This window comes from Neovison vison, chromosome 12 (assembly GCF_020171115.1).
Source record: "Neovison vison isolate M4711 chromosome 12, ASM_NN_V1, whole genome shotgun sequence".
In the NCBI taxonomy this organism is placed as follows: domain Eukaryota; kingdom Metazoa; phylum Chordata; class Mammalia; order Carnivora; family Mustelidae; genus Neogale; species Neogale vison.
Window position 1 is genome coordinate 147,132,867 of NC_058102.1, and position 23,013 is coordinate 147,155,879.

At 51.4% G+C, this 23,013-nt stretch overlaps 2 protein-coding genes across 7 annotated transcripts in view; one reads left to right on the forward strand and one right to left on the reverse strand.

Annotated features, from left to right (window-relative positions):
* Positions 1-23,013, reverse strand: part of WDR37 (WD repeat domain 37) — a 47,448-nt gene that overhangs the window by 24,045 nt on the left and 390 nt on the right. For 2 of the 6 annotated variants that reach the window (XM_044228563.1, XM_044228557.1), the window contains exons 1-7: positions 20,622-21,245; positions 14,024-14,201; positions 11,965-12,061; positions 9,032-9,127; positions 8,299-8,363; positions 4,570-4,705; positions 3,149-3,220 (exon numbers count right to left, since the gene is read on the reverse strand). In XM_044228563.1, the coding sequence (XP_044084498.1) occupies positions 3,149-3,220; positions 4,570-4,705; positions 8,299-8,363; positions 9,032-9,127; positions 11,965-12,061; positions 14,024-14,161 (604 nt within the window). In that variant the 5' untranslated portion in view covers positions 14,162-14,201; positions 20,622-21,245. Of the gene's footprint in view, positions 1-3,148; positions 3,221-4,569; positions 4,706-8,298; positions 8,364-9,031; positions 9,128-11,964; positions 12,062-14,023; positions 14,202-20,621; positions 21,246-22,661; positions 22,830-23,013 lie in introns of those variants that run through there. The other 4 variants (XM_044228562.1, XM_044228559.1, XM_044228560.1 and 1 more) reach the window with 3 other exon arrangements.
* On the forward strand, positions 20,502-22,865 carry LOC122891060 (translation initiation factor IF-2-like). Its single transcript, XM_044226432.1, has 2 exons — positions 20,502-20,525; positions 21,924-22,865. The coding sequence occupies exons 1-2, from the start codon at positions 20,502-20,504 to the stop codon at positions 22,863-22,865; spliced, it is 966 nt and encodes a 321-aa protein (XP_044082367.1).

Below are 23,013 nucleotides of genomic sequence, written 5' to 3' on the forward strand. Positions count from 1 at the left end.
CAATCGGGCCCACCTCATCAGGCCCCCTCCCTCCTGTCCCATTCCAGGAGGCCCCAGAAACAGAGAAGATAAGGCCAGGCCAGCTCGGGGAGAGTCAGATCAATGTGGACAGTTTCCTTCTCCGGTTATGGGGATCCACGCAAGGTCTCCCCAGGCAGTGCTCCTTTATGGGATGGGAGCCAGAGTAGAGGGAAGGGCAGCCCTCCCTCGTCCCAAAAGCGTGGCCGCGCGACAGCAGCTGGAGCGTGCAGAGGCTGCAGCCTGGCTGCTGGGACCTCGCTGCTCGCTGCCGAGCTCTCCCGGGGAGAATGAGGACAGCAGCTCCCCGGCGACCCAACACAGAGCTGACCTGAGTCAGGGCACGCAGGGCAGCCAGCCCTCACACCCACACGTGGGAGACACACAGCGCACACCGAACACACAGGAAGTTTCAGGCAACTTTGCAAGTGCTTTCAGGAGGATTCTGGCAGCGAAGCCCCTGGAATTCTACTTTTCTGAGGAACTGGAAAATGCTAGAAGAGTCTTTCACTATGAACTCTAAATGACAGGTAAACATGGGAAGAGCTCATGGAAACGGACCTCCCTACAAACAGCAAAGCATAAACAATGCCTAAAAGAGCCCTAACACTCCCAGGAAGGAGCACCGGGTAGGACCAGCGTTATTTTGCACCATGAGGTGCCCTTGAGCACCTTCTCAGGGGCACAGGAAGCACGGACACCACCGCCCTCAAGGGCCCCGTGAGGTGCATGCAGGAACGCGGACCGGGTGCTCAGCCGGGCACTTGGCACACGGTGGGCGCTCGGTGACTCCTCACGGCCGCAGTGCTGGCCAGCCATCAGCAGGGTTCACGCAGGCCCAATAAAGTGACACCTGACCACTGACCTTACCACGGGGACAGTGCCACTGAGTGGGGGCCGGACTGGAGGTGTGCCGGGGTGCCCCCGGCAGACGGCGGGCTGCAGCGACGTCGTCCCCTGCCAGACAGTCAGCAGCCCACAGCTCGCGCGGAGACGGACAGTGCGCCCTGCCAGCGGCCCACAGACCCGCAGCCGACCCCACTCATGGCGGCCACAGCGGGAGCAGAGACAAGCTTCCTTCACGACGAGCTTCAGACACCTGATCTGCCCGTCGTTTGTGCACCTAACCGAGCTGTGAGAGAGACCGCCACGTGAGAGAAAGCACCGTCTCCGGCACGGGAGGTCTGCCGGGGTGGGGGGCCTGCAGCAGGGGCAGCTGTGAAGCTCCGCATGGGACCCTCGAGGCAGAAGGGCCGATGCACAGGAGGGTACCAGGTCTAGGTGATGCGAGAGGAAGGAGCCAGGGCAGACATAGGTCAAACCACCTGTAGTGAGTCACTTGGATGAGAAACCCCGAGGCAGCAGAACCCCACCCTTTAGGATAAAGGGACCGTCCCCATGGGATCAGAGCACCGCCTAGTGGGAAAAGCCAAAGCCGGGACACAAGCGCTACACAGATGGCGTCCTGGAGGACAGCACCCGCGGGAGACGGGAAGGCCAGGCCCGCCAGCGCCCCCCTCCCACCACCCGACCGCACCGCACTCCACGTGCCAGCTATAGGACGCGGCAGGAACATGCACGGGGCAGTCCCCAACAAGCAGGGCATCACAGCCACCTGGCCGGAGGGGACACCCTGCGGAAGGAATGAGAGCGACAGCAAAGAACAGAGACGCCGCGCCGCGTCTGGCCGCAGGAGAGGACGGTCACACGGGGGCGGAGCACGGGGTGGGTTTGGGAGAGACACAGAAGCCGGGCCGGATGAAAGCCAGGCAAGCGCAAGGAGCGCACGCATGTGGCCGGCCGTGTCGCCACACCTGGATCTGAGCAAGACTGCGCCGCAGCCGCGAGCTGGGGACAACAGTGCCCAGTCACGCTGCGGGGCAAGGGGGTGGGTCCTCACTGCCTCAGCAAGAACCCCTTGTCTAAAACTCAGCAACTCAAATGGTAGGACAGGCTATCGAGAAAAAAGGAAGAAAAAAGAAGAACACGGAACGCTGCTGGAGAAGTGAAAAGGAGTAAGAAGGGTTCCTCTTTTACACAGGCTGCCCAGCACCCACTTCATTTCTAGGCGACATGGAGGTGTCTGACCAAGAACACAGGCTACAGCCACGCTCACTTGAGAACGTCTGCGCAGCCCGGGCACTGCCCTGTGGAGACAGAAGATGCACGCTGCGGGGAAGACAGGCACGTGCGGAGAGGCAGGACGAGGCAGTGGGGACACCTGAGGGAAGGAGACCCCGAGAGAGTAGTTAAGACTGTGGGTCACAGCCCAGACAGGACCAGACAAAGGCCTCCACTGGCAGCAGGGCTTCGCCCAAGTCTGCAGCTGGGGCGCACCCGGCCACGGGCATGGAAGGCAGGCACCGTCGGCACAGGTCCGTGAGGGGAGGGCAGCGGCAGCGGCTGGTGAGGGGACAGGGAGACGGGAGGCGGCCTGATGGGGGGGAGGGGCCAGGCCAGGAAGAAGGAACCCCGAAGGGCTTCCAGGAAGAAGGCCCAGAGGGAAGTGGGCAAGATGCGGTCAGAACAGCAGGGGCGCCTGGGTGGCTCAGGAGTTAAAGCCTCTGCCTTTGGCTCGGGTCATGATCTCAGGGTCCTGGGATCGAGCCCCGCATCGGGCTCTCTGCTCAGCAGGGAGCCGGCTTCCCCCTGTCTCGCTGCCTGCCTCTCCGCCTACTTGTGATCTCTGTCTGTCAAATAAATACATAAAATCTTAAAAAAAAAAGAAAAGAAGAATAAAAAAAAACAGCAGCCGGCGCGGGTACAGCTCAGGGACAGGGCAGAGCTGCTGAGGTCACCAAGCCATCACCCGCAGGCAGAAGCCCAGGGTCAGACGGCAGCCCTCCCGGGCCCTACTGCACACAACGCACATGAAGCAGCTCCCTGAAAGGGAACCTCTGAAATGCACACACGGTCTCTGACCAAGGTGGCATCTCCGCTCCAAATCCACTGACACGCGGCTGTCTAGGCAACGGTAACAAAGACGCAGACAACTCCTGCGCGCACGCTGTCCCCCGACGAGGCCCCGCCACGCAGGCAGCATGGCCCCGACTGCCCACAAGCGCGCATGGCCCGCAGGCAGGTCAGCGCAGCGCCCCTCAGGAGACACCGCCCCCCCGGTGCTGCTCACCTGACCCCACGTGGCCTGAGTACTTGACGAGGCACCTCCCTGTCTCTATGCTCCACAGCAGAGCCGTGTGATCTGCAAGATCCAAAAACACCAGAGTAATCGACCCATCCCTGCTTTTACGGTCTTTTCAATAAAAGTGAGAGATGACGCCATCACTAGTATCTCCTGCAACTCTGTCCTGGTCTGTAGTTCAACTGATGAAAGAAAACATTTCCAAGGAGACAGAAGCTGGTGACCTGTCCGAGGTCAGGGGAAGTGGCGAACGGAAACCCAGGGACCTGGACCCCAGGGCGCTATCACATGGATGGCATCTCGCCTGAGTCCTCAGGTGAAAGGTCCACTGTTCTGTTGAATCAAAACTTTCCAGGGCATCACACGGCACTGAAATGCAAATCCAAATCCAGTTACAAGTACCTGAGATAAAAATATTCCTTTGGGGGCGCCTGGGTGGCTCAGTGGGTTAAGCCGCTGCCTTCGGCTCAGGTCATGATCTCAGGGTCCTGGGATCGAGTCCCGCATCGGGCTCTCTGCTCAGCAGGGAGCCTGCTTCCCCCCTCTCTCTCTGTCTGCCTCTCTGCCTACTTGTGATTTCTCTCTGTCAAATAAATAAAAATCTTTAAAAAAAATAAAAATATTCCTTTGGACCTTTCCTCTTACATAACAGGAAATCTGGAAAATAAGTGCCGGTGATCCAAACAAGATTTTTGAGACCAGCAAAGGACCCTTTCTTTCTTTTTATTTGTAATTTCCAGAACATGCTGGGGTGCTCACGTGTGAACATAATTCTAAACAAGAAAGAGAATTTCTTCACAGGTCTAACTGCGGCAACATCTTCTACTTCTACTTTAAAAAGCAGGACCTAGTAAGTAACTTCTCACAAGCTGGTAGTCATTTTCAACAAGTGAGCACCATTTTTAACTTCAGCAATTTTTATCTGAAAGGGTGTCAGGTTATGCACCTTGGACAGCTTTCAAAAAATATTCCTCCTTTAATGAGATAAAAGGGCTCTCAGATGCCTGCCCCGACAGACACACTGGGCTGCCAGCAGCCCAGCTTCTGCCTGAATCCTGGAACGAGCCCCCTATGCCTCACAGTTGAAGCAGATGTGCACTCGACTGTGAGTAACACAAAAGCCAATCAGAAAAATACCCAGTCTGTGTAAGACATGCTGCCTACGCTGCTGCGAACAGCGACTCCTGGCGCGGCGGCCGGTCCCAGAGCCCGCGTCCGCTCACCAGGCCAGCAGCCTCACATCACAGCAGCAAGGCCCAACGGGGCACGGAGGGGCCTAGTGCTTCCGTGTCAGTGCCTGCTTGGCCTCCTGTCCACTGCCAGGGCCAACTCAGCTACCAACACTGGCAGGTCCCTGGTCTGCACCGGCCGCCACACCCAGCAAGTAGAGGGACTCCCTGCGGACTCACCGGCAGACGCGGTGCCCAGCACCACGGGCTGTGTCCTTGCCACGCTGACGTCCCAGATGCCATCCCTGTGGCCAATGTATTCTTTCACGAGCTGGCACACGGCCCTCGACGTGGTGGTCTTGAAGCTGGAGACAATCTAAGACCATGATGGGAAGAAGTATTACAGACAGCTTAGTGACTGAATGATTTTAAGTTTAAAAAAGGTACAACAGAAAAAGAGGTCTTGAATGGCACAAGTCCCTGAACAGGATATTTAAAGCACAAAGGGAACACGATGAAGCACAAACGGCAGCATCCTTCCAGCTGGGGTCACACGGTAGAACGAAGGCCGCCCTAAGGCCTCGGAAGGACGCCACACTCCCACAAAGCATGGTGTGTCCTCCCGCAGGAGAGAGAAGGGTCTGCTTATGCACTGCAAGTCTCTTCCACAAATCCAAACCATCAGTCGAATTTCCAAATTCTTTGAAAAACAAAAAACAAAAAAGAACTACCAGGACATGAAAGTCAAGAGAGTATACCCACTTCCTTAAAACCACTTTTATTTTTGGGGAACCTTCATTTTTTCCCCATTTCTAGTCATTTACCCCAACCATGTATTATCAGGGGCAAGAGCCCAGGTGGGGAGGAGTCCAAGGACGACACTGCCCCAGACCGAGCGCGTGCGCAGTGCCGACGCCGCAGAGACGCACCCAGCGCGCCGGCAGGCCCCGGGCGGGCGGCTCACGGTCCACGGGACAGCCCGCGGAAGCACGGGGTGCCCAGGAGAGCGAGGCACCGGCCTGCGCGATCCACACAGCCGACAGATCCCACCTCCTCGTACCAGGGAAACACGAAGGGTGTGAGAAAGAGACCAACTGAACACAGCTCTTCAGAGTTTGGTTTATAAACTATTCCTAGATAAAATGGCTTTTCAGCTTTTAAGCAAAGCAGAATAATGAAGATTAATCAGAATGACGAAACCATAAAATCAAGTGAAAGAGAAAACGGGATTAAACAGCTTTTTTGAACACTGATTTAGCGAAGCCCTGAAAATGAATCTAAGTTCATTCTTAGAACAAAGACAGTACAACACAAGCCACTGGTACATCGATTTAGGGGCAAACCCTCAAACCGTCCTCAGACGCCAGGAACAACTAAAACAACGTGTTTAACAAACACGGACTCTTCCGGCAGAAATACATCTAAGTGGGTTTGAATTTTACAAGAGGATTTGCTCAATGCAAGCCCGTCGTCTTCTTTCCCCTTCTGGAAGCTGCCATCCCACCCAAACTAGCGAAACTGTCCCTCCACGACAAGCAAAAGTGCTCTGGCTGGCGTGAGGTGCCAATCGGATGTCCAGCAACGGAACCCGCAGGAGGGACTGCCGTAGAACGCGCACAGCCTGGGCCACGGTACGTGGGGAGCCTCCTGCCACCTCTCCCAGACGTTGCTGTCCGGAGACGAGTGCTCCTGGAGGCCCGCTCCTCGCCAGACTCACGCACGGAAGAACCGAAGGTCCCTGCTCAAGACACACCGACCCCGACTCCTTCTGGTCGAGTTCAGAAACGGACAAAGGCAGCCCACGAACGCTGTGACAAGTCATTCCCTGTGCGGCTTCCAAATGCCCACCGCACTTGAATACCTATCGGTTCTCTGTTCTGAGAACTCCTAACCGCGTCACGACAGGAAGAGGCCCCACAAAAGACCAGGTCATGGGGCGCCTGGGTGGCTCAGTGGGTTAAGCAGCTGCCTTCGGCTCAGGTCATGGTCCCAGGGTCCTGGGATCGAGTCCCACAGCGGGCTCCTTGCTCCGCAGGGAGCCTGCTTCTCCCTCTGACTCTGTCTGCCTCTCTGCCTGCCTGTGCTCGCTCTCGCTCGCTCTCTCTCGGACAAATAAATAAATAAAATCTTAAAAAAAAAAAAAAAAAAGACCAGGTCATGTAGTGAACATTCCCGACAGAAAAGCAGAATGAAGTGATGCTTACACCTGTCATCCTAGTGACCGTTTTAATTTAAGATATAATCTAAAGTACTTCAACAGAACCGGAAAGGGGTTTTTCACAATGACAGAGTTACTTTTCTAAAAACACAAGCTTCCCTACAGTGACTGCACTGGACGGGCACGCCCCGCCCCGCGACAGACACGCGCCGTCCATCCTCAGGCACCCAGGAAGGGAAGCTCTCTTCCGCCTGCTGAGCGCACGAGGGGGCACCGGCACCGGACACACGGCTGGCCGGCAGGCCGGGCGAGGAGGCGAGCAACGCTGCTTCCGGCTCGCCACCTCCGCGCCGCACACACACGCAGCGCTCCCACCGAGAACACACGCTGCGGCACGGACCCCAACACACTCTGCTATCAGAGTGTTTCTTCAATTTTCAGATGACATCTTTCAGTATTATTCTCTAATGCACACAATAAAGATCATTAATTACATGTTTCTTAATAGTACACAGGTATGGATTTGTAGGATCTAAAATGATGGGGGCTTTAAATATGTTTAAATACATTTTTCTTTAAGCAGAATATTATAATAATACATATCCTTCCCCTGGCCCAAATCTCGTTTTTCACTCCTGCTAGCAGGGGCTAACTTTATACACGCCTTTCATCTACTTCAGAAATGCTCGAAGGTTTCCGAGTCCTGAGACCATGTGCTGTGTACATAAGCTGTCCCACTGGAATAAACGACGTAAGTCGAGATGATACACCAAGAAGTTAGGTGAGGAAAAACATAATCTTACGACACGTTTTGCAAAATACTTTAACGTTAATTTATTTAAAAACTTAAAAACTACTAAGTATAAGCTAAATAATGCATAATAAAAAAATTTTTAATTCACCACTTAAACTCTAGAGTTATCAAAGGAAACAAGAAAATAATCAATATTCCTATTTTTTATAACAAAGAAGTACTAAAAATTCTCAAATAAGCAGAAGCGGCCACAAGACCATCTGGTCTGCTAACTGCGGTCAGGGTCCTGTGGAGGGCTCGCTCAGGGACTTCAGGCTCAACGCAACAAACCGGAAACACAGGAAGTTAACAAGGCCTCTTCATGCTACCATAGCACAGCACAAACTTCAGCTTTTCCCTCAGGTTTAGCAGAAAGAATGTCCCTTTATTACGGTTAAATAATTAACTTATCTTTTGTATGTCCAGAATACTCCCAAAATAGAGATGCACACAAAATTACTTCAGAATATTCCCTGGCAGCAGCAGTCCTCCCTCCCAGATAAACTTATTTCCAAATGATTCAATCTCTGCCACTTTAAGACGGTCAGAACAAGGTAACGTTTAAAAACGCAAACTACCCCAACTGTCCCTGCGTGCCTTGCAGACAGACCTTCCCTTCTGGATGATTCTTAGAAAATGCGCGAGAAGGCGAGGCTACCGGGGAAACGGGACTCACGAGAATCTTCACCGCTCCCCACCTGTCCCGTTCTCCAGATTAGAGCCTCTGCATCAAGCCACACAACAACACAAAATGTCTCTTTCCTGAAAAAGACAATCTCTTTACTTACACGCAACATCTGACTCTCAGGAGGGACCTGGGCAGAGCAGAGTCCAGGTGTCCAGAGGCCGTGGCCACTTAACACACTCATGATACTCCCTGCAAAATGCAATTTCTCTGAACAGCAGAAGTTCCTCCTTGTCTGTTACACGTTCCCGACTGGAACATACGTAGCTTCAGGTACACGTCTGCACACCTCAAACACCACAGGAGCGGCCCGAGGGCCAGCGCCCGGCGTACCTTGCTGGTGGAGGCCTTGTACGTGGTCTTCAGCTTCTGCGACAGCTGGCTGGTGCTGTGGCTCGCTGCGGACGCAGAGAAGGACAGTCAGGGACGTCGTACAAGCACAGGGCCCCAGAGTGTCAGAGCAGGGACAGACTAGGGACAGCAAACACCATCTGTGCTTCCACACAGGAAAACACTGACACCGCGCCCCCCCCCACCCCGCGCCGAGGGTCCATCCGCGCTGGCGTCAGGGCCAGGCGACGGCCACAACAGGAAGCCCGGCCTCCCGGCGCCCCCTCCCCTCCTCGGGACCGCAGGGCCCGAGTCCCGGCCACTGCACACCGCCCATCAGTCCGAGTCCCTCGTTAACGTCCATACTTCCCCTACAGCGAACGTGCAGGACAATCCTCTTTTTTTGAAGAACAGCTGAATAAACTCATTTGTTTAATTTTGAAAATATCACTATCTTAAGACTCAGTTTGACCCACATGCTTTGAAATGTCTTCCCCCCTATACTTTTACAGTTTCTTCTATCTTATTAGGTAGCACCTTGAGTATTGAAGAATTTGAAAAAAGAAAGCTAATGTGGTCCTTGGAGGTTACAGCACAGTATTTGTTGTTGCCGCTGAGGACTCACTACACAGGCACACGTGCGCACACAAACTCACTCAAGAATATCGTGAGCCACACGGAGGCACCACTCGGGTATATTCTGTGGGACAAGCCTTTCGTGAGCGCTCATCCTTACCTTTCGTCTTGAGCTGGCCCTTGCTCAGTTCCGCCCCGTCGACCGCTTGTCCTTCAACGGCTAAACGTTCATTAAGAGTCTCGATTTCCCTACGCACTGGGAATAAAGAAGTGGTTTTCAAGAAGGTAAGACGCGCACTTCCACACTTCAGTACGTGACAACATTAACACAGAAGTACGGTCTAAACGCAGACGGGATCCCAGTTCCCTCAGCTCTCGCGACCCAACGACACCCTGCGAAGACGACCAGCTCCAGCACTGGGAAGATGCTGCGCCGTCGGGGCTCACGGGCAGGACTCCGGGACCTGCGCCTCAGGCCGTCCCCTTTGTACTCTCTTCTGTACGCTTAAAAACATTTTTCTGATACTGTCCACAATTCAGTGAAATGTTTAGTCTAGCTGAGAGCACGGACACTGGGGGGAAACACAGGCCGTAACAACATGCAGCCTTCGCTGTGAGGCGCCAGATACGGAGGCCACGTAACCAAGATGAACAACTCGGGGGGAGTTCGCACCCACGACTGCAAGTGCAGAACCGCAGGGAAGGCAGGCAGAGGGAGGACATGAGTCATCGAGGGGACGATCAGGAGACAGGCTCATGCTGGTGCCCTTCTCAGCACCAGGCCCTCTGCCACAGGACTGTGAGACCGCGGGATGAGGAGTGACATCTGGGGAAGGGACTCGGCCAAGGGCACGAGCCACTGCAGCAAGGCAGCAGGGCCGTGACCTGGCCGTGCACCTGCCACTGTGTCAAGCCACCTCCCAGCATGCTCCACTCTCTGCTCGGCCTCCAGTGAGACCAAGGGGCTGGGTCAGGTGACAGGGAGGCGGAGGGCAAAGGCTCGGAGCAAATCCACCGAACGCTGACTGTCCTCAGATCACAGGAAGCCATCCAAACCCGTCAGCATGAGACCGTACACACTCCAAGTTCCTCCGGCATTAGTCACCGGTCACCCTATAGTTTTTTGGGTTTTGTTTTTTTTTTTCCAGTAGGCTCCACGGAGACCAACACAGGGCTTGGAATGTAGGACCCTGAGCTGAGATAAAAAGTCAGATACTTAACGGACTGAGCCACCCAGGCACCCCTGTAATTCTATTCTTTTTCTTGAACAAACTGCATGAATTCATAAAACATAAGGCCTTAGATCACAGAAGAAACTCAACAGCACTTGGGGCATTACAACTGATACTTAAAAAAAAAGAAAAGCCCCAAGATCAGAAGCAGTATACAGTACCTAAGTTTTACTTTATAAAGACTTCGAATAATTTCTCCCTCTGTAAATTTCCAAGATGGACTTATAAGGAGAATTCAAAATCAGAACATCAAATGGTCCACTAGAAAAGTTTAAATGACACAGGATTACATTCTTTTCATTATTTACTCAACACCACTTAGTTCTAGAGTAAAAGACATTTTAATAACACATTATATATTAATAGAGAAAAGAATTTTAACAGAAATGTTGTTGGTCAATTTCTGGAATCACAGTATCAAGTATGAAGTCCAGGTAACAGTTCCATGCGCATAACACAGGTTTCATCGACACAAACCCGATGGAAAGAACAGACACTGTAAAGTAACGGAGAGACCAGTGGTTAAGGGGCAGGCTTATTTCCTGACGTTTCCCAGGGAAGCATGAGTGCACGTGGCCTAAAGCTGACCAGCCAAGAGTAAGAGTAGACTAAGTTTACAGAAATAATCACAAGAAGTAAAAGCAAAAATGCAGAAAAATGTTTTCCTTTGCAGAACAGAACAGGTCGACAGGCAAGGGTAATAGTAGTTATCTTTACATACTGGGTTTTTGGTTTTTTTTTTTGTTTTGTTTTAGCAATCTCCACCCAATGTGGGGCTCAAACTCATGACCCCAGTATCAAGAGCCAGACGCCCCATTAAATACGAGCCAGCCAGGAGCCCCGATGCTGCCTGATTCTTTAAGCAATGGAAGGCATTCCTCCTAAAATAAACTTAAAAGGAAAAACTAAAGCTAATTCTTTTCTGAAGATTTTACTTATTTAGTTGACAGGGAGAAACACGGCGAGAGAGGGAGCACAAGCAGGGGGAGTGGGAGGGAGAAGCAGGCTTCCCACCGGGCAAAGAGCCCGATGCGGGGCTCAATCTGGGGACCCCGGGATCATGACCTGAGCTGAAGGCAGATGCTGAACGACTGAGCCATGCAGGTGCCCCTAAAGCTAAGCTGATTTAAAAATTCCTTTGATTTACCTTTAGTAAGTCAAACTCATAATACATTTTAGGAAGTTCTCAAAATACAGTCTATTTTAAAGAGAAACACAGATCAACATTTTCTCAATTTACAATAAACTCTCTGTAGGAGTGTTTATAAGATGCATGTATTTTTCCTAAAACCAGTTTTAATGGGCAAGTCAGCAGAACTACCCGTCCCAAAAGTAACCTGTGAGCATGTGGCCTCCATGGCAAAAGGGGCCTTGCAGGTGTGAGGGTAAGGGATCTTCAATGAGGATGTCACCCAGTATGACCCGATGACCCATCCTTCCCTCATGTCTTTAGAAATGGCTCAGGGATGCACTAGGAGGACTCTGCCCGCTGCTGATGGCTTTGGAGGCAGGAGTGGAAGGGCTTCAAGGTGAAAAGTGAGGCAGGCTCTAGACACTGGGAATGCCAACAGGAAGATGGCGACCTCTGTCCTCACACTGTCGAGGACCGAAATCTGCCACAATGAAACAAGCAGAGGACAACTTCCCTCTCACACCTTCAGAGGGGCACAGTCCTTCCGACACCATGATTGAGCCTGGTGACATAGCCACAGACTTCTGACTTCTGACTAGGGAGTTGTAAGGTCATAAATCTGGGTTATCCTAAGGGACTGCAAGTGGCACAGAAGAGGAGGAAACAGACACAGTGACGAATGTCTATGCGGACACCTTACAGAAGTTTATGAAGACCGCAGATACTCACGTTCTAAGTTCTCAATATAAAGGTTTTCAAACTCTCTCTCTATTTGACCAAATAGTTCCAGAAGTGTACTGCGAACCGAGGAAGGCAGCTTAGAATCCTGAAAAAAGGAAGATTCTGTTTAAAATGAGTAAGAAACTCTTTTTCAAAGTGAATGTCTTAAATTCTTATTTCTTACACAAAAAATGCTTAACAACTTAGTTTCACATCTACCCAGACTACAGACGAAAACTACAATCCAATGATAAAAATGGTCACCCAGCCCAACATGGGATTCAAAAAAAAACATTTCTTCAAAACATTTTTCCTTTAACAAGGGAGAGAATAAGCCTACCTTATTCGAAAACTTCCAGATCTATAGAGAAGGAAGACAGTTCCCATAAATGAGGTTTTATCACACATAGTCTCTTAAGTTCCACCACATGATACTATAAGTTTATTTTAATAAGCTATATTCTAAGGGCACCTGGGTGGCTCAGTGGGTTAAGCCTCTTCCTTCAGCTCAGGTCATGGTCCCAGAGTCCTGGGATTGAGTCCCACATCGGGCTCTCTGCTCAGCAGGGAGCCTGCTTCCTCCTCTCTCTCTGCCTGCCTCTCTGCCTACTTGTGATCTCTGTCAAATAAATAAATAAAATCTTAGGGGAAAAAAGTTAAAGGAAAATAAACAATGAACATCTACCACACTATCTACCTTGCTTCGTGACCTTCGCATATTCTCTTCCCTCTCTGTGCCATGTTCCTCCTGCATCCTGGTCCAGCCAGTCCCCCTTGCACGGGGCACTCAGGGAGAAGCCTTTGTGCGTCCTCAGGGAGGCCAAACCCCTCCTACTGCGTCCATGCCTACCGGCCTGCACCCACAACGCTTCCAGACCCTGACTACTCAGTAACTGAAAGAGAGTATTTACTGAAGCAGTAAATGCAGGATGTCACAGGAACTGGAGACAAAACTGGGACGTCAGCAAGAGCCTCACTTGACAATCAGGGAAGCAAAATGTGCCGTGAAACGAGACCTTCTCCCCCAGGAAGGTGGAGGGAGCCACAGGGAAGCGCTCCGGGCCGGGCTCCGAGGGCCGCCCCGGTTCACAGACCCCGACGCAGCAGTGCTGAGCTCTGGGCACCACTTCAGAAAGCTCGGGACAGAAAAGCCCGGGTTTCAGCAGAGCTTTAAAGCCCACGTGCGCTCCATCCCATCTGCACGTCCCGGGCTCCGGCAGGCCTCGCGTCCCTGCGCCGAGCAGCCCCTTCCTCAACGCCGCAGTCCCGAGTCGGAGCCGGGGGCAGGGACCACCCCCGCTCGTTCACACCACCTGCGCGTGGCAGGACACACTGCTCCCCAGCAAATGACCGTGGGCTTGCCTGGAAAGCGAGTCCACTGGGAGCCGGCCACGTGGACGCTCAGACCCTCCACCCCACCCCACCCCACCGACCATGCTGCGGTCTCCCTGCGGCCGAACCAGCCAGAGCACCTCACACCCGCCATCCAGGGACGCCTCTCGGCAAGAAGGCCAGAGAATGCTGAGCACAAAGACGGGGGCCCTCGGGGCAGCGCAGCGGCCGGGCCGTTCAGCCTGCAGGCCTCTGAGTGACCCTGAGGAAGGGTTACCCCGAGACGCGACCACCTACTTGTCCTACATCACAATGGAGGAGGGGCGTTCAGAAGACCAAGCAAACGACACGTTCACCTCAAACGGGAGTTAACTCCAGAAGATGCTAGCAAAGGACAGTGTGGGACTTCCACTAGAAATGTAAATAAATCTAATAAAAAAACGTATCTTAGACTGTTTACCTGCACTGTCCAATTCGGTAGCCAGTAGCCACAGGTAGCTATTTAAATTTAAATGTAAATTAATTAAAATCTGTAAAAATTCCTTCGTCACACTAGCTAGTCCCGCATCTCTGTGTAGGTATTATATGTGACAGTTGTTTTAATCGGTTATTAAGGGAAGAAGGGGCTGGTTTGGTTTTGTTTAGTCTCAGTAACCCACTCTTCTTCTCTACTTCGGAGACCTGCATGTATTCGGCTACTTCTGGAACATCACCAACACCGGCGACAGGAGCTCACCTGTCCTTCGAGCATGTCTCTCGGCAGACCCGTCCTGTCCTGCTCCGAGCTGTTGGTCCTTCGTATGGAAAGGCTGTGAGATTTGCGTTTCTGTTTTGCTTGGCGAGCCGTGGAGCAACTCCCGCTTTCTGTGGGCATTACTTCTAGAAGGTGATTTCCCGGTCGCTCCTGTAGTAAGCTAAACAGAAGCAGGAGAAACTTAATTTCTGATCTGGCAAACTGAAATGAAGGAAAAGCAGACGACAATTTCTTTCAATTCCAAACTTCTTCACTATGGCAGTATTTACTATTTAATTTAGAAAGTGACAAATTAACCTTTTTTAAGATAAACACCCCAGCCTTCATCAAACAGGTAACTTTTTATCAAATTTGATTAACAAGTTTTGAAAAATCAAATAGCAAAGACAGGCTTAAAGAACAAGTCTCCCTTGACCAACTTTCCCCAGCCTCAGTCTACTCCCCCGAGAACCAATTCTAATCACACATTCTAGATCACAGATCCTAGAACAATGCTGTCCCAAGAGAAATATAATGCAAGCCACACACAACACGGCAAATTTTCTAGCAGCCACGTTAAAAAAAAAAAAAAAAAAAGTTAAACAGGTAAAATCACTTTTAATGATTTATTTAGTTCACTGTGCCTAAAATACTATAACTTCAGGCAAACAAAAAACACCAATCGCCAAACCCTTCTCCAAAACAGCTGTAACGTCTTCTGTTCCCATCAGCAACGGGATTCTGCTCTCCAGACTCATCTGGAGCGTTCCCTATGTTCAGTTCCAGCGGTTCTGACCGACGTGCAGCATCTTGTCACAGTGTTTGCGCGCACTTCTCTGGTGGCCGGTGACCCTGCACATCTTCCCGTGCACCGTCAGGAAAACGCCTCCTCGCGTCTTCGATCTTCTAACAGGACTCTGGGTTTTTACTGCTGAGACCAAAAGTTCTCCATACAGCCTTCACAAGTTACATGTCAGTTTCCCCAGTCTTTTTTTTTTTTAATTTATTTTTTATTTATTTTCAGCCTAACAGTATCATTATTTTTGCACCACACCCAGTGCTCCATGCAATCTGTGCCCTCCCCAATACCCACTACCTGGTACCCTGACCTCCCACCCCCCTCTCCCCCAGTCTTTTATCTTAACAGGGTTTTTCACAAAGCAAAACTTTTACAATTTTGATGAAATCCCACCGCGATTATCTTTCTCCTACAGATCATACTTTCAGAATGCTTCCCGCATTCCCGCGGTGTCGCGCGAACTTCCTCCAGCTGTTCTCTTTGGGCAGATCTGGGGCTGCCGACAGATCACGTGAAGGATGTTTTCACTTAATAGAGAACCCTGGGCTGGCAGGTCTTTTCCTTCTGCACTTGAAAAATACGCCACGTCCTCGTGGCCTCTATGGTCGCTGATGGCAAATCCACTGTCAACTCGTCTGTCCAGTCCCGGAGAAGCGGCACTTCTCTCTCAGTGCTGTTTCTTTAGTTCTCAGAAGTTTGACTGCGAAGTGTCTTAGCATGGATTTCTTTGCGTTTCTCTCGTCGGAGTTTCATAAAGCTTCTTGATTCTGTTAAGCTTATAGCTGCCCAAATTTAGGAAATATTCAGCCAGTGTTTATTCAAGTATGTTTTCAGCCCCAGTCTTTCTCCTCTTTCTGGGATTGTAACAAGAGCAAGAGGTTTTTGTCAAAGTCCCACAGGCCCCCGATACTCCGTTCCCTTTCCTCCAGCCTATTTTCTCTCCGCTGTTCAGGTTCGGTAATCTCTGCTTCTTCAGTTTTTCCTCTGTCCTCTCCATTCTGCTGTCCCACCATCCACTGGGTTTTTGTTTCGATTACACTCTTCAGCTCTAAATTTCCATGTGTTTCTTTATATCCTGTGTTTTCTCCCTGACATTTTTTTTCTCATTTGTCTCAAACATTACTAACGGCTCAGTACCACACACTCTCATTCTGGCTGTCCGCAAATCCCTGCCGAGTCATTCTAGCATCTGCGACATCTCTGTGCTGCTGTCCGTTGTCTTTTCTCATTCAAACGGAGATTTTCCCACTTCTTCATGACATATAATTTCCAACTGAAGCCTCAACATTACGGGTTTCATGTTATTAGACTCAGGATCTGATTTAAGTCTTCCGTTACAGCAGGTCTCCAATGACCATGTCCCAGCAAATTCTTGTTTCTGCCAGGTAGGCCGTAAAGGGGGAGATGGAAGTCGGGGTCTCGGCTCAGCCTCCACTGACCCTGGGTGGGGGACTCCTCACTGCTGCTGAGTGGAGCCCCAGCTTAAGCGTTACCTCCTCTAAAGAGCTTCCTCTGACCACTGCGAGTCACGGCACTGTGTGGCCCTCAGCACCTGCACACCTAGGTCTTATCTGTGGTTGACTCAGTGAATGAATGCTTCCCCCACACCACCCATGTCCCGCCTGGGACAGTATCTGAGCTCACTATTGTTCTCGTAGGGCCAACCAGGTGGCCTGACATAAATACATCCCAAAATATTTGATGGTGTAAGTGAATGACCAGACAAACACATCTAACACCAACTAGCTGTGTAACCTCGATCAAGTCCCTTAACCACCTTCCTACAGCTGAGTGCTGTCACCGTTAAAGCAGGGACAGCGACGGCACTCGTTTCCTTCTCTAAGGCCCGCACCAGCGCTCTTCGGTTCAGAAACTCGTGAGGCACCAGGAATACTGCAGTGAACTGAACAGACGTGCTCCCTACTTTCAGCTTATTTAGAGTTGGGAGACAGACCTTGCATATAATCTCAGAATTTACTACAGAAATTACAAATTATGGTGACTAGTCTTTTTTTTTTTTTTTTAAGATTTTATTTATTTATCTGACAGACATGGATCACAAGTAGGCGGAGAGGCAGGCAGAGAGAGAGGGAGAGGGAAGCAGGCTCCCTGCTGAGCAGAGAGCCCTGTGTGGGGACTCGATCCCAAGACCCTGAGATCATGACCTGAGCTGAAGACAGAGGCTTTAACCCACTGAGCCACCCAGGCGCCCCTATGGTGACTAGTCTTAAAGACATACAAATACCATGAGAAGGCAAGACACAAACTAAAGAATTAGCAAGGTTTTTCCAAGAAACTGACATTTGAACTGAGACTGAAGGACTAGTAAGAGTTAAGCATGTGGAAAGAGAGAGAAGGAGGGGGTATTCCAAGAGCAGGAACAGCAGGAGCAAATTCCCTAAGCTGGGAATGAACTATTTTATCAGAGGTACGAACAAAGTGATAATGTGGCTAAGGCACAACAAACAATGGAGAGAATGGTACAAGTGGGAGAGGTAGGCTTAGAGCCTGTCTTTTATGTTTAGATGAGCGAGCACAGGCAGACAGAATGGCAGGCAGAGGCAGAGGGAGAAGCAGGCTCCCTGCTGAGCAAGGAGCCCGATGTGGGACTCGATCCCAGGACGCTGGGATCATGACCTGAGCCGAAGGCAGCTGCTTAACCAACTGAGCCACCCAGGCGTCCCGAATGACACTAGATTTACATGAAAAATCACTCTTGCTGCTGTGTAGAAAACACATGGAAAAATCAGATGACTACAAATGGGAAAGCCAGCTAGGAAGTTCCTAGAGCAGTCTAGGCAATCAATGATGATCCTTAAGATCAGAGGGGTACATGGACGGACTTGGGGTGGGGAGGGCAGGTGGCCCAGAAGAGAGGGGTCAAGAACAGCCCTCACTTCTGGGATAAGAAATAGGTGAAAAAGAGATCAAATTAATTACTGAGGTATTAAAATATTGAGGCAGCAGATTTGCAGAAGAAAGCAAGAACTAAACACTGAAGGTAATGTGCTTGCAATGCCTCCGCACATTTAAAATACAAAAGAGGGGGCGCCTGGGTGGCTCAGTGGGTTAAAGCCTCTGCCTTCGGCTCGGGTCAGGATCCCAGGGTCCTGGGATCGAGCCCCGCTTCGGGCTCTCTGCTCAGCAGGGAGCCTGCTTCCCTCTCTCTCTCTGCCTGCCTCTCTGCCTACTTGTGATCTCTATCAAATAAATAAATAAATAATCTTTAAAAAAAAAAAAATACAAAAGAGGCAGGAGGCATATAGGTCTAGAGAGGAAAAGAGAACGGGGCTAAATTTATAAATCTGGGAGAGGTCTACACCATCATTCCTCCAAATTCTATGACCTACCAAATATTACTCTTAGTAAGACGGAAAAAAAGCTTATATGACCATTACAGGTAGAAATAAACAACACACAATAAAAGAAAACATGTAACAGAACTCCCTCAAATGACATATGGAAAAATTATTTTTTTAAAGTAGAATCATCTCAGTTAACTAAGTCAATCTTAAATCGTGTTTCATTTTCATAGCAAATAGAAATTTTTGTTTCTTGAGGCGCCTGGGTGGCTCAGTGGGTTAAGCGTCTGCCTTGGCTCTGGTCATGATCTCAGGGTCCTGGGATCGAGCCCCGCATCGGGCTCTCTGCTCAGCGGGGAGCCTGCTTCCTCCTCTCTCTGTGCCTGCCTCTCTGCCGACTTGTGCTGTCAAATAAATAAATAAAATCTTAGAAAAAAAAGAAGATTTTGTTTCTTCATCTGACAGAGAGAGAGCGCGCACGCGCACAAGCAGGGAAAGATGCGGGGCTGGAGGCTCAATCCCCGGACTCTGGGATCATGAACCCTACGGAGGGCAGATGCCTAACCAATGGAGCCTAACCACCCCGGCACCCCAGTGGAAAATTTATTTTTTTTTAAAGATTGTTTTTTATTTATTTGACAGAGAGAGACACAGCCAAGAGAGGGAACACAAGCAGGGGTGGGGGAGAGGGAGAAGCAGGCTCCCGGCTGAGCAGGGAGCCCAATGTGGGGCCCCATCCCAGGACCCTAGAATCACAACCCAAGCCGGAGGCAGATGTCCAATGACTGAGCCACCCAGGCACCCCGAAAATTTATTTCTGACTGAAAAATTAAAGAACACATTTTTTAATGACATTTCGGTCTGAAAATTTAGAGCTACAGAAATTAGAGATGACTGAAATAAAGATATAAGCCAAACAATGGCAGAATCTATAATTGACAGAATTTTATATGCAATGTAACAAAGGTTACATTGATACTAACTTTGACAAATTGAATATAACAAAACTACCTTGGTTAAACAATTCAGATGATCCCACTTAAGAGTATTTCAGTAATTTTTTTTTAATGGAAACATTCAGAACTATTTAATTGTGCCACATAAAAACTTGGCCAAGAAACCAAAATGACTTAATGGAACATTACCCAAAAATTATATTCCTCATAAAAAGGAGGTGGACATAGTAGTTCTTTTTCAGTGATTACAGAGATTAAATTAATAACCTCATAAAGCATCTCCATTGCCAAATCATCAACACAATCTACCACAGTTACCTTGCAGTTTCCTTTTACCTCAAAGTTGTAGGTTTTTCAGTGTTTCGTTTTTTCATTTTTTCAGTAATCTCTGCACCACGCGCAGGGCTCAAACTCACAACCCCAAGATCAAGAGTCATACACTCCACCAACTGAGCCAGAAATTATGGGGCGCCTGGGTGGCTCAGTGGGTTAAGCCGCTGCCTTCGGCTCAGGTCATGATCTCAGGGTCCTGGGATCGAGCCCCGCATCGGGCTCTCTGCTCAGCGGGGAGCCTGCTTCCCCCTCTGTCTCTGCCTGCCTCTCTGCCTACTTGTGATCTCTCTCTCTGTCAAATAAAATAGATAAAATCTTTTAAAAAAAAAAAAAAACAAAAGAAATTATAGGCACCCCTCAAAGTTGTAGGTTTTGAATCAATGATTTTCTGTCTTAAGTATCGTACCACTGGCTTTCCAGATACTATACCTTAAGAAACAAGTAGTCTTGGGGTGCCTAGGTGACTCAGTCATTAAGTGTCCGCCTGCAGCTCAGGTCATGGTTCTAGCTAGGGTCCTGGGACAGAGCCTGCATCAAGCCCCCTGCTCAACCGGAAGCCTGCTTCTCCCTCTCCCTCTCCCACACCCCCTGCTTCTGCTCCCTCTCTTACTGTGCCTCTCTGTCCAATAAATAAACAAAAAACCTTCCCAAAAAAGTAATAAGCAGCCTTCTGTACAACTAATTTCAAAAACTGCCACCCTCTGGTGGTGCCTGGCTGGCTCATGTTGGAAGAGTGTGTGACTCTTGTTGATCTCAGGGTCATGAGTTCAAGCCCCACGTTGGGGCGTCAGGATTATTTAAATGAATAATACTTTTAGCAAATCCTCACCCTCTGCCTTTCGCTGAGTCTTCAACCTCCCTCCTCCCCACAAACCCCATATACTGTTGTTCTGAGCTTTGCTTCTTTTCGTCATTTCACCACACAGTACATACACTCGTAATCTTTTCAAGTTGACTGATTTCCAACCATATGTACACGTCACACAATCGCAGTTAATACATCTGGAACAGGTTTTAGTTCTCCAAAACCTAGCATTAAACGGAGATTTTTCATCCTTGGTAATTTTACCCCTTAAGACCTAAGCCCCGTGATGCGCCACTTCAGTGATGGGCTCGTAATGCCCGTGCCATGCGCTGTGTTCTGAGTACTTGAAGACGACGCGGCTAATTCGAGTTCTGCCTCCTCCAGTCATGCCCTCAGTGATACTCACCATTCTTCCAAAACTAGAGTGGGGGCTTCCTCCAGTTTTCCTAGCCTCTTTCCAATTTCTTTTCATTCATGAATCTTTCCATCAGAATTTTCTTCCTGAACCTTCTTTAAAATCTCACTCTTGTCCTCGTCGTTCACATCTTCTCCCTCCTCCAGTAGTCCGCCCTCCTGCAAACACCACTTCCTCCCACACCGCTCAGCCCAGGGTGGACAAGGCCTTGGTTGGCCGGAGAACTGAAGTGTCTATGGTCTTCGCCGCCACAGGGATCAGTATTAGGACAAATCCTATATAAACGTTTGAAAAGTGCAGGGCGTTTTCAGGTTGAAATCACAGAGAGGAGCAAGGAAATCGAGGGTGTCTGTAAAAGGAACACTGAACTGATTCGGCAGGGGCTCCAAGCCAGACACGGAGGGAAGAGCGTTAGTGCTGCAGCGACACACGACCAGAACAACTACTACAGAGGTGTGGTGTGAGGTTCACATGCATCAGTACCATCAGCCACTACTGCTCCAACGTCCCTGCTGGAGCTCCAACAGGTCCCAAAATGTGGCACAGGCCAAACACGTCAGTACACTGGTCACAGAACTGCAGAGGGGAGGGGTCCCTGGGTGGCTCAGTGGCTGAAGTGTCTGTCTTCAGCTCATGTCATCACCGGGTCCTGCACCGAGCCCATATCAGGCTCCCTCTCTCACTGCCACTGCTCCTCCTACTTGTGCTCGCTCTGTCAAATAAATAAAATAAATCTAAAAAAAAAAAAAAAAACTGTAAAGGGAAGAAGAAAAGGGGGACCCTGAAGGGGCAGGGAGAAGGAAAAAAAACCAGAACAGAACTGTAAAGTGGAAAAAAGTCTTTACTCTAAAAGTAATCCACTGTAATCAATGTTAAAAGCTGTGCCATTTTACCCAAATGTAATCAAAATCAAATACCCGAAATTCCAAAAGATAATTACATTTCTTAAAAATACGCATACTAACCCGCTATTACAGGGCAGGTCCCATTAAACAGATTCATGGAAAAAAAAAAAAAACCACCTACTGCTTTTTAAAAACATTATTTTCATGGAATTAAAAACAGTTCCCTCCAAAAACCCAACCCCTGATCCCACATTCACAGAAGGAGGCTTAAAGCGAAGTCCCCGCACAAGTCCTGGGCCGCACGCGACCCCACATAGAAAACAGGACTCACAACCTCACACCCAGTGGGGCCGTGAAACACTTTTCAGCAAGAAAAGAACACTTAGCCCCTCGGTCTCAGGAGCGTTAAGCAGACGCACACGACGACCGCGCCGTGGAGTCCGCACAGCCCCCGGACGCGCTCTCCCCGCGCGGCGCTGCCAAGGGCCGGGCGCGGCGACAGCAAGGCCAGCGGCCCCGCGGCCCCGGGGAGAGGGCGCCGGCAGGCTCGCGCCGCGGTCTGCGCTGCGGGCGGCGTCCACCCGAAGGGACGGGCAGCGCGGCGGGAGGAGGACCCCGCACTCCCCGGGTGCAAGCGCGAGGCCAGCCGTCAGCCGGCCGCGGGCTGGGACGGGACAGGAAGGCAGCGCCCCGCCCCCCGAGCTGTCCCGTGCCGAGGGCTTCGCAGGGACGCGGGGCGCCCACTGCCCAGCGCGACCTTCCCGGGGTCCGCACGCGCTCGCAGAGGTCGCGCAGCCGCCGTGCGGTGCGGCCCGGCCCGCGGGAGGAGAACCCAGCCCGGGAGCCGAGCGTGCGGGGGGAGGCGCACGGCTCCGAGCACCCGTGTAAGGCCACGCCGTGGAGGCGCCGTCCTGCCCCGACGGGGCTCCCGCCCGCGCGGAGACGAGGAGACCTGCCGCCGCCCCCGGGGACGCTCGTCGGCTTCCGCGGACCCGCCGGCACGGCCGCCCCGGCCCAGCACGTAGCCTGGGGCTCCGCACGAGGCACCGCCCCCCGCCCCCGGACCAGGACCGCGGCACGCCGGGGCGGGGTGGGGGACGGGGCACGCCCCCAGCCCCGCTCGGAGCCGCGGCCCCCAGCCCTCGGGCGGTCCGGCCGGGGAGGAAGAGGACCGCCCGGCACTCACCTGTCCTGCCGCCGCCGTGCCCGCCGACCCCTCAAGCCAACCGGGCCCTGCGCCGCAGCCCGCCCGTTCCCAACCACGCGGCGCCCGCACGGACCGGGACACGCAGGACACCGACTCTCCGCCCTGACGCGGCCGCGCGACCCGGCAGCCCTACGCCCCGCACTTCCGGAGCCGCCGGAAGCTCCGGCCTCGCTTCGCGCCTAGGCCGCCGGAAGTCCCGCCACGACCTCCGCCCCGCGCCGGAAGTTCCTTTCGCAGCCTCCGTCCCCGCCGCGACGGCGGAAGTCCCTCCCCCGCCCTGCGCCCCGGCCGGAAGTCCCGTATCGCGAGGCGGGGTCCGAGTGCGCGGGCG

What these genes read in the sequence shown, in the direction of transcription:
- LOC122891060 (XM_044226432.1), top strand. Translation starts at nt 20,502, where the DNA reads ATGCGCCACTTCAGTGATGGGCTC. An exon ending in GCCACTTCAGTGATGGGCTC is followed by an intron (nt 20,526 to 21,923) that starts GTAATGCCCGTG and finishes GAGTCCGCACAG; the next exon opens with CCCCCGGACGCGCTCTCCCC.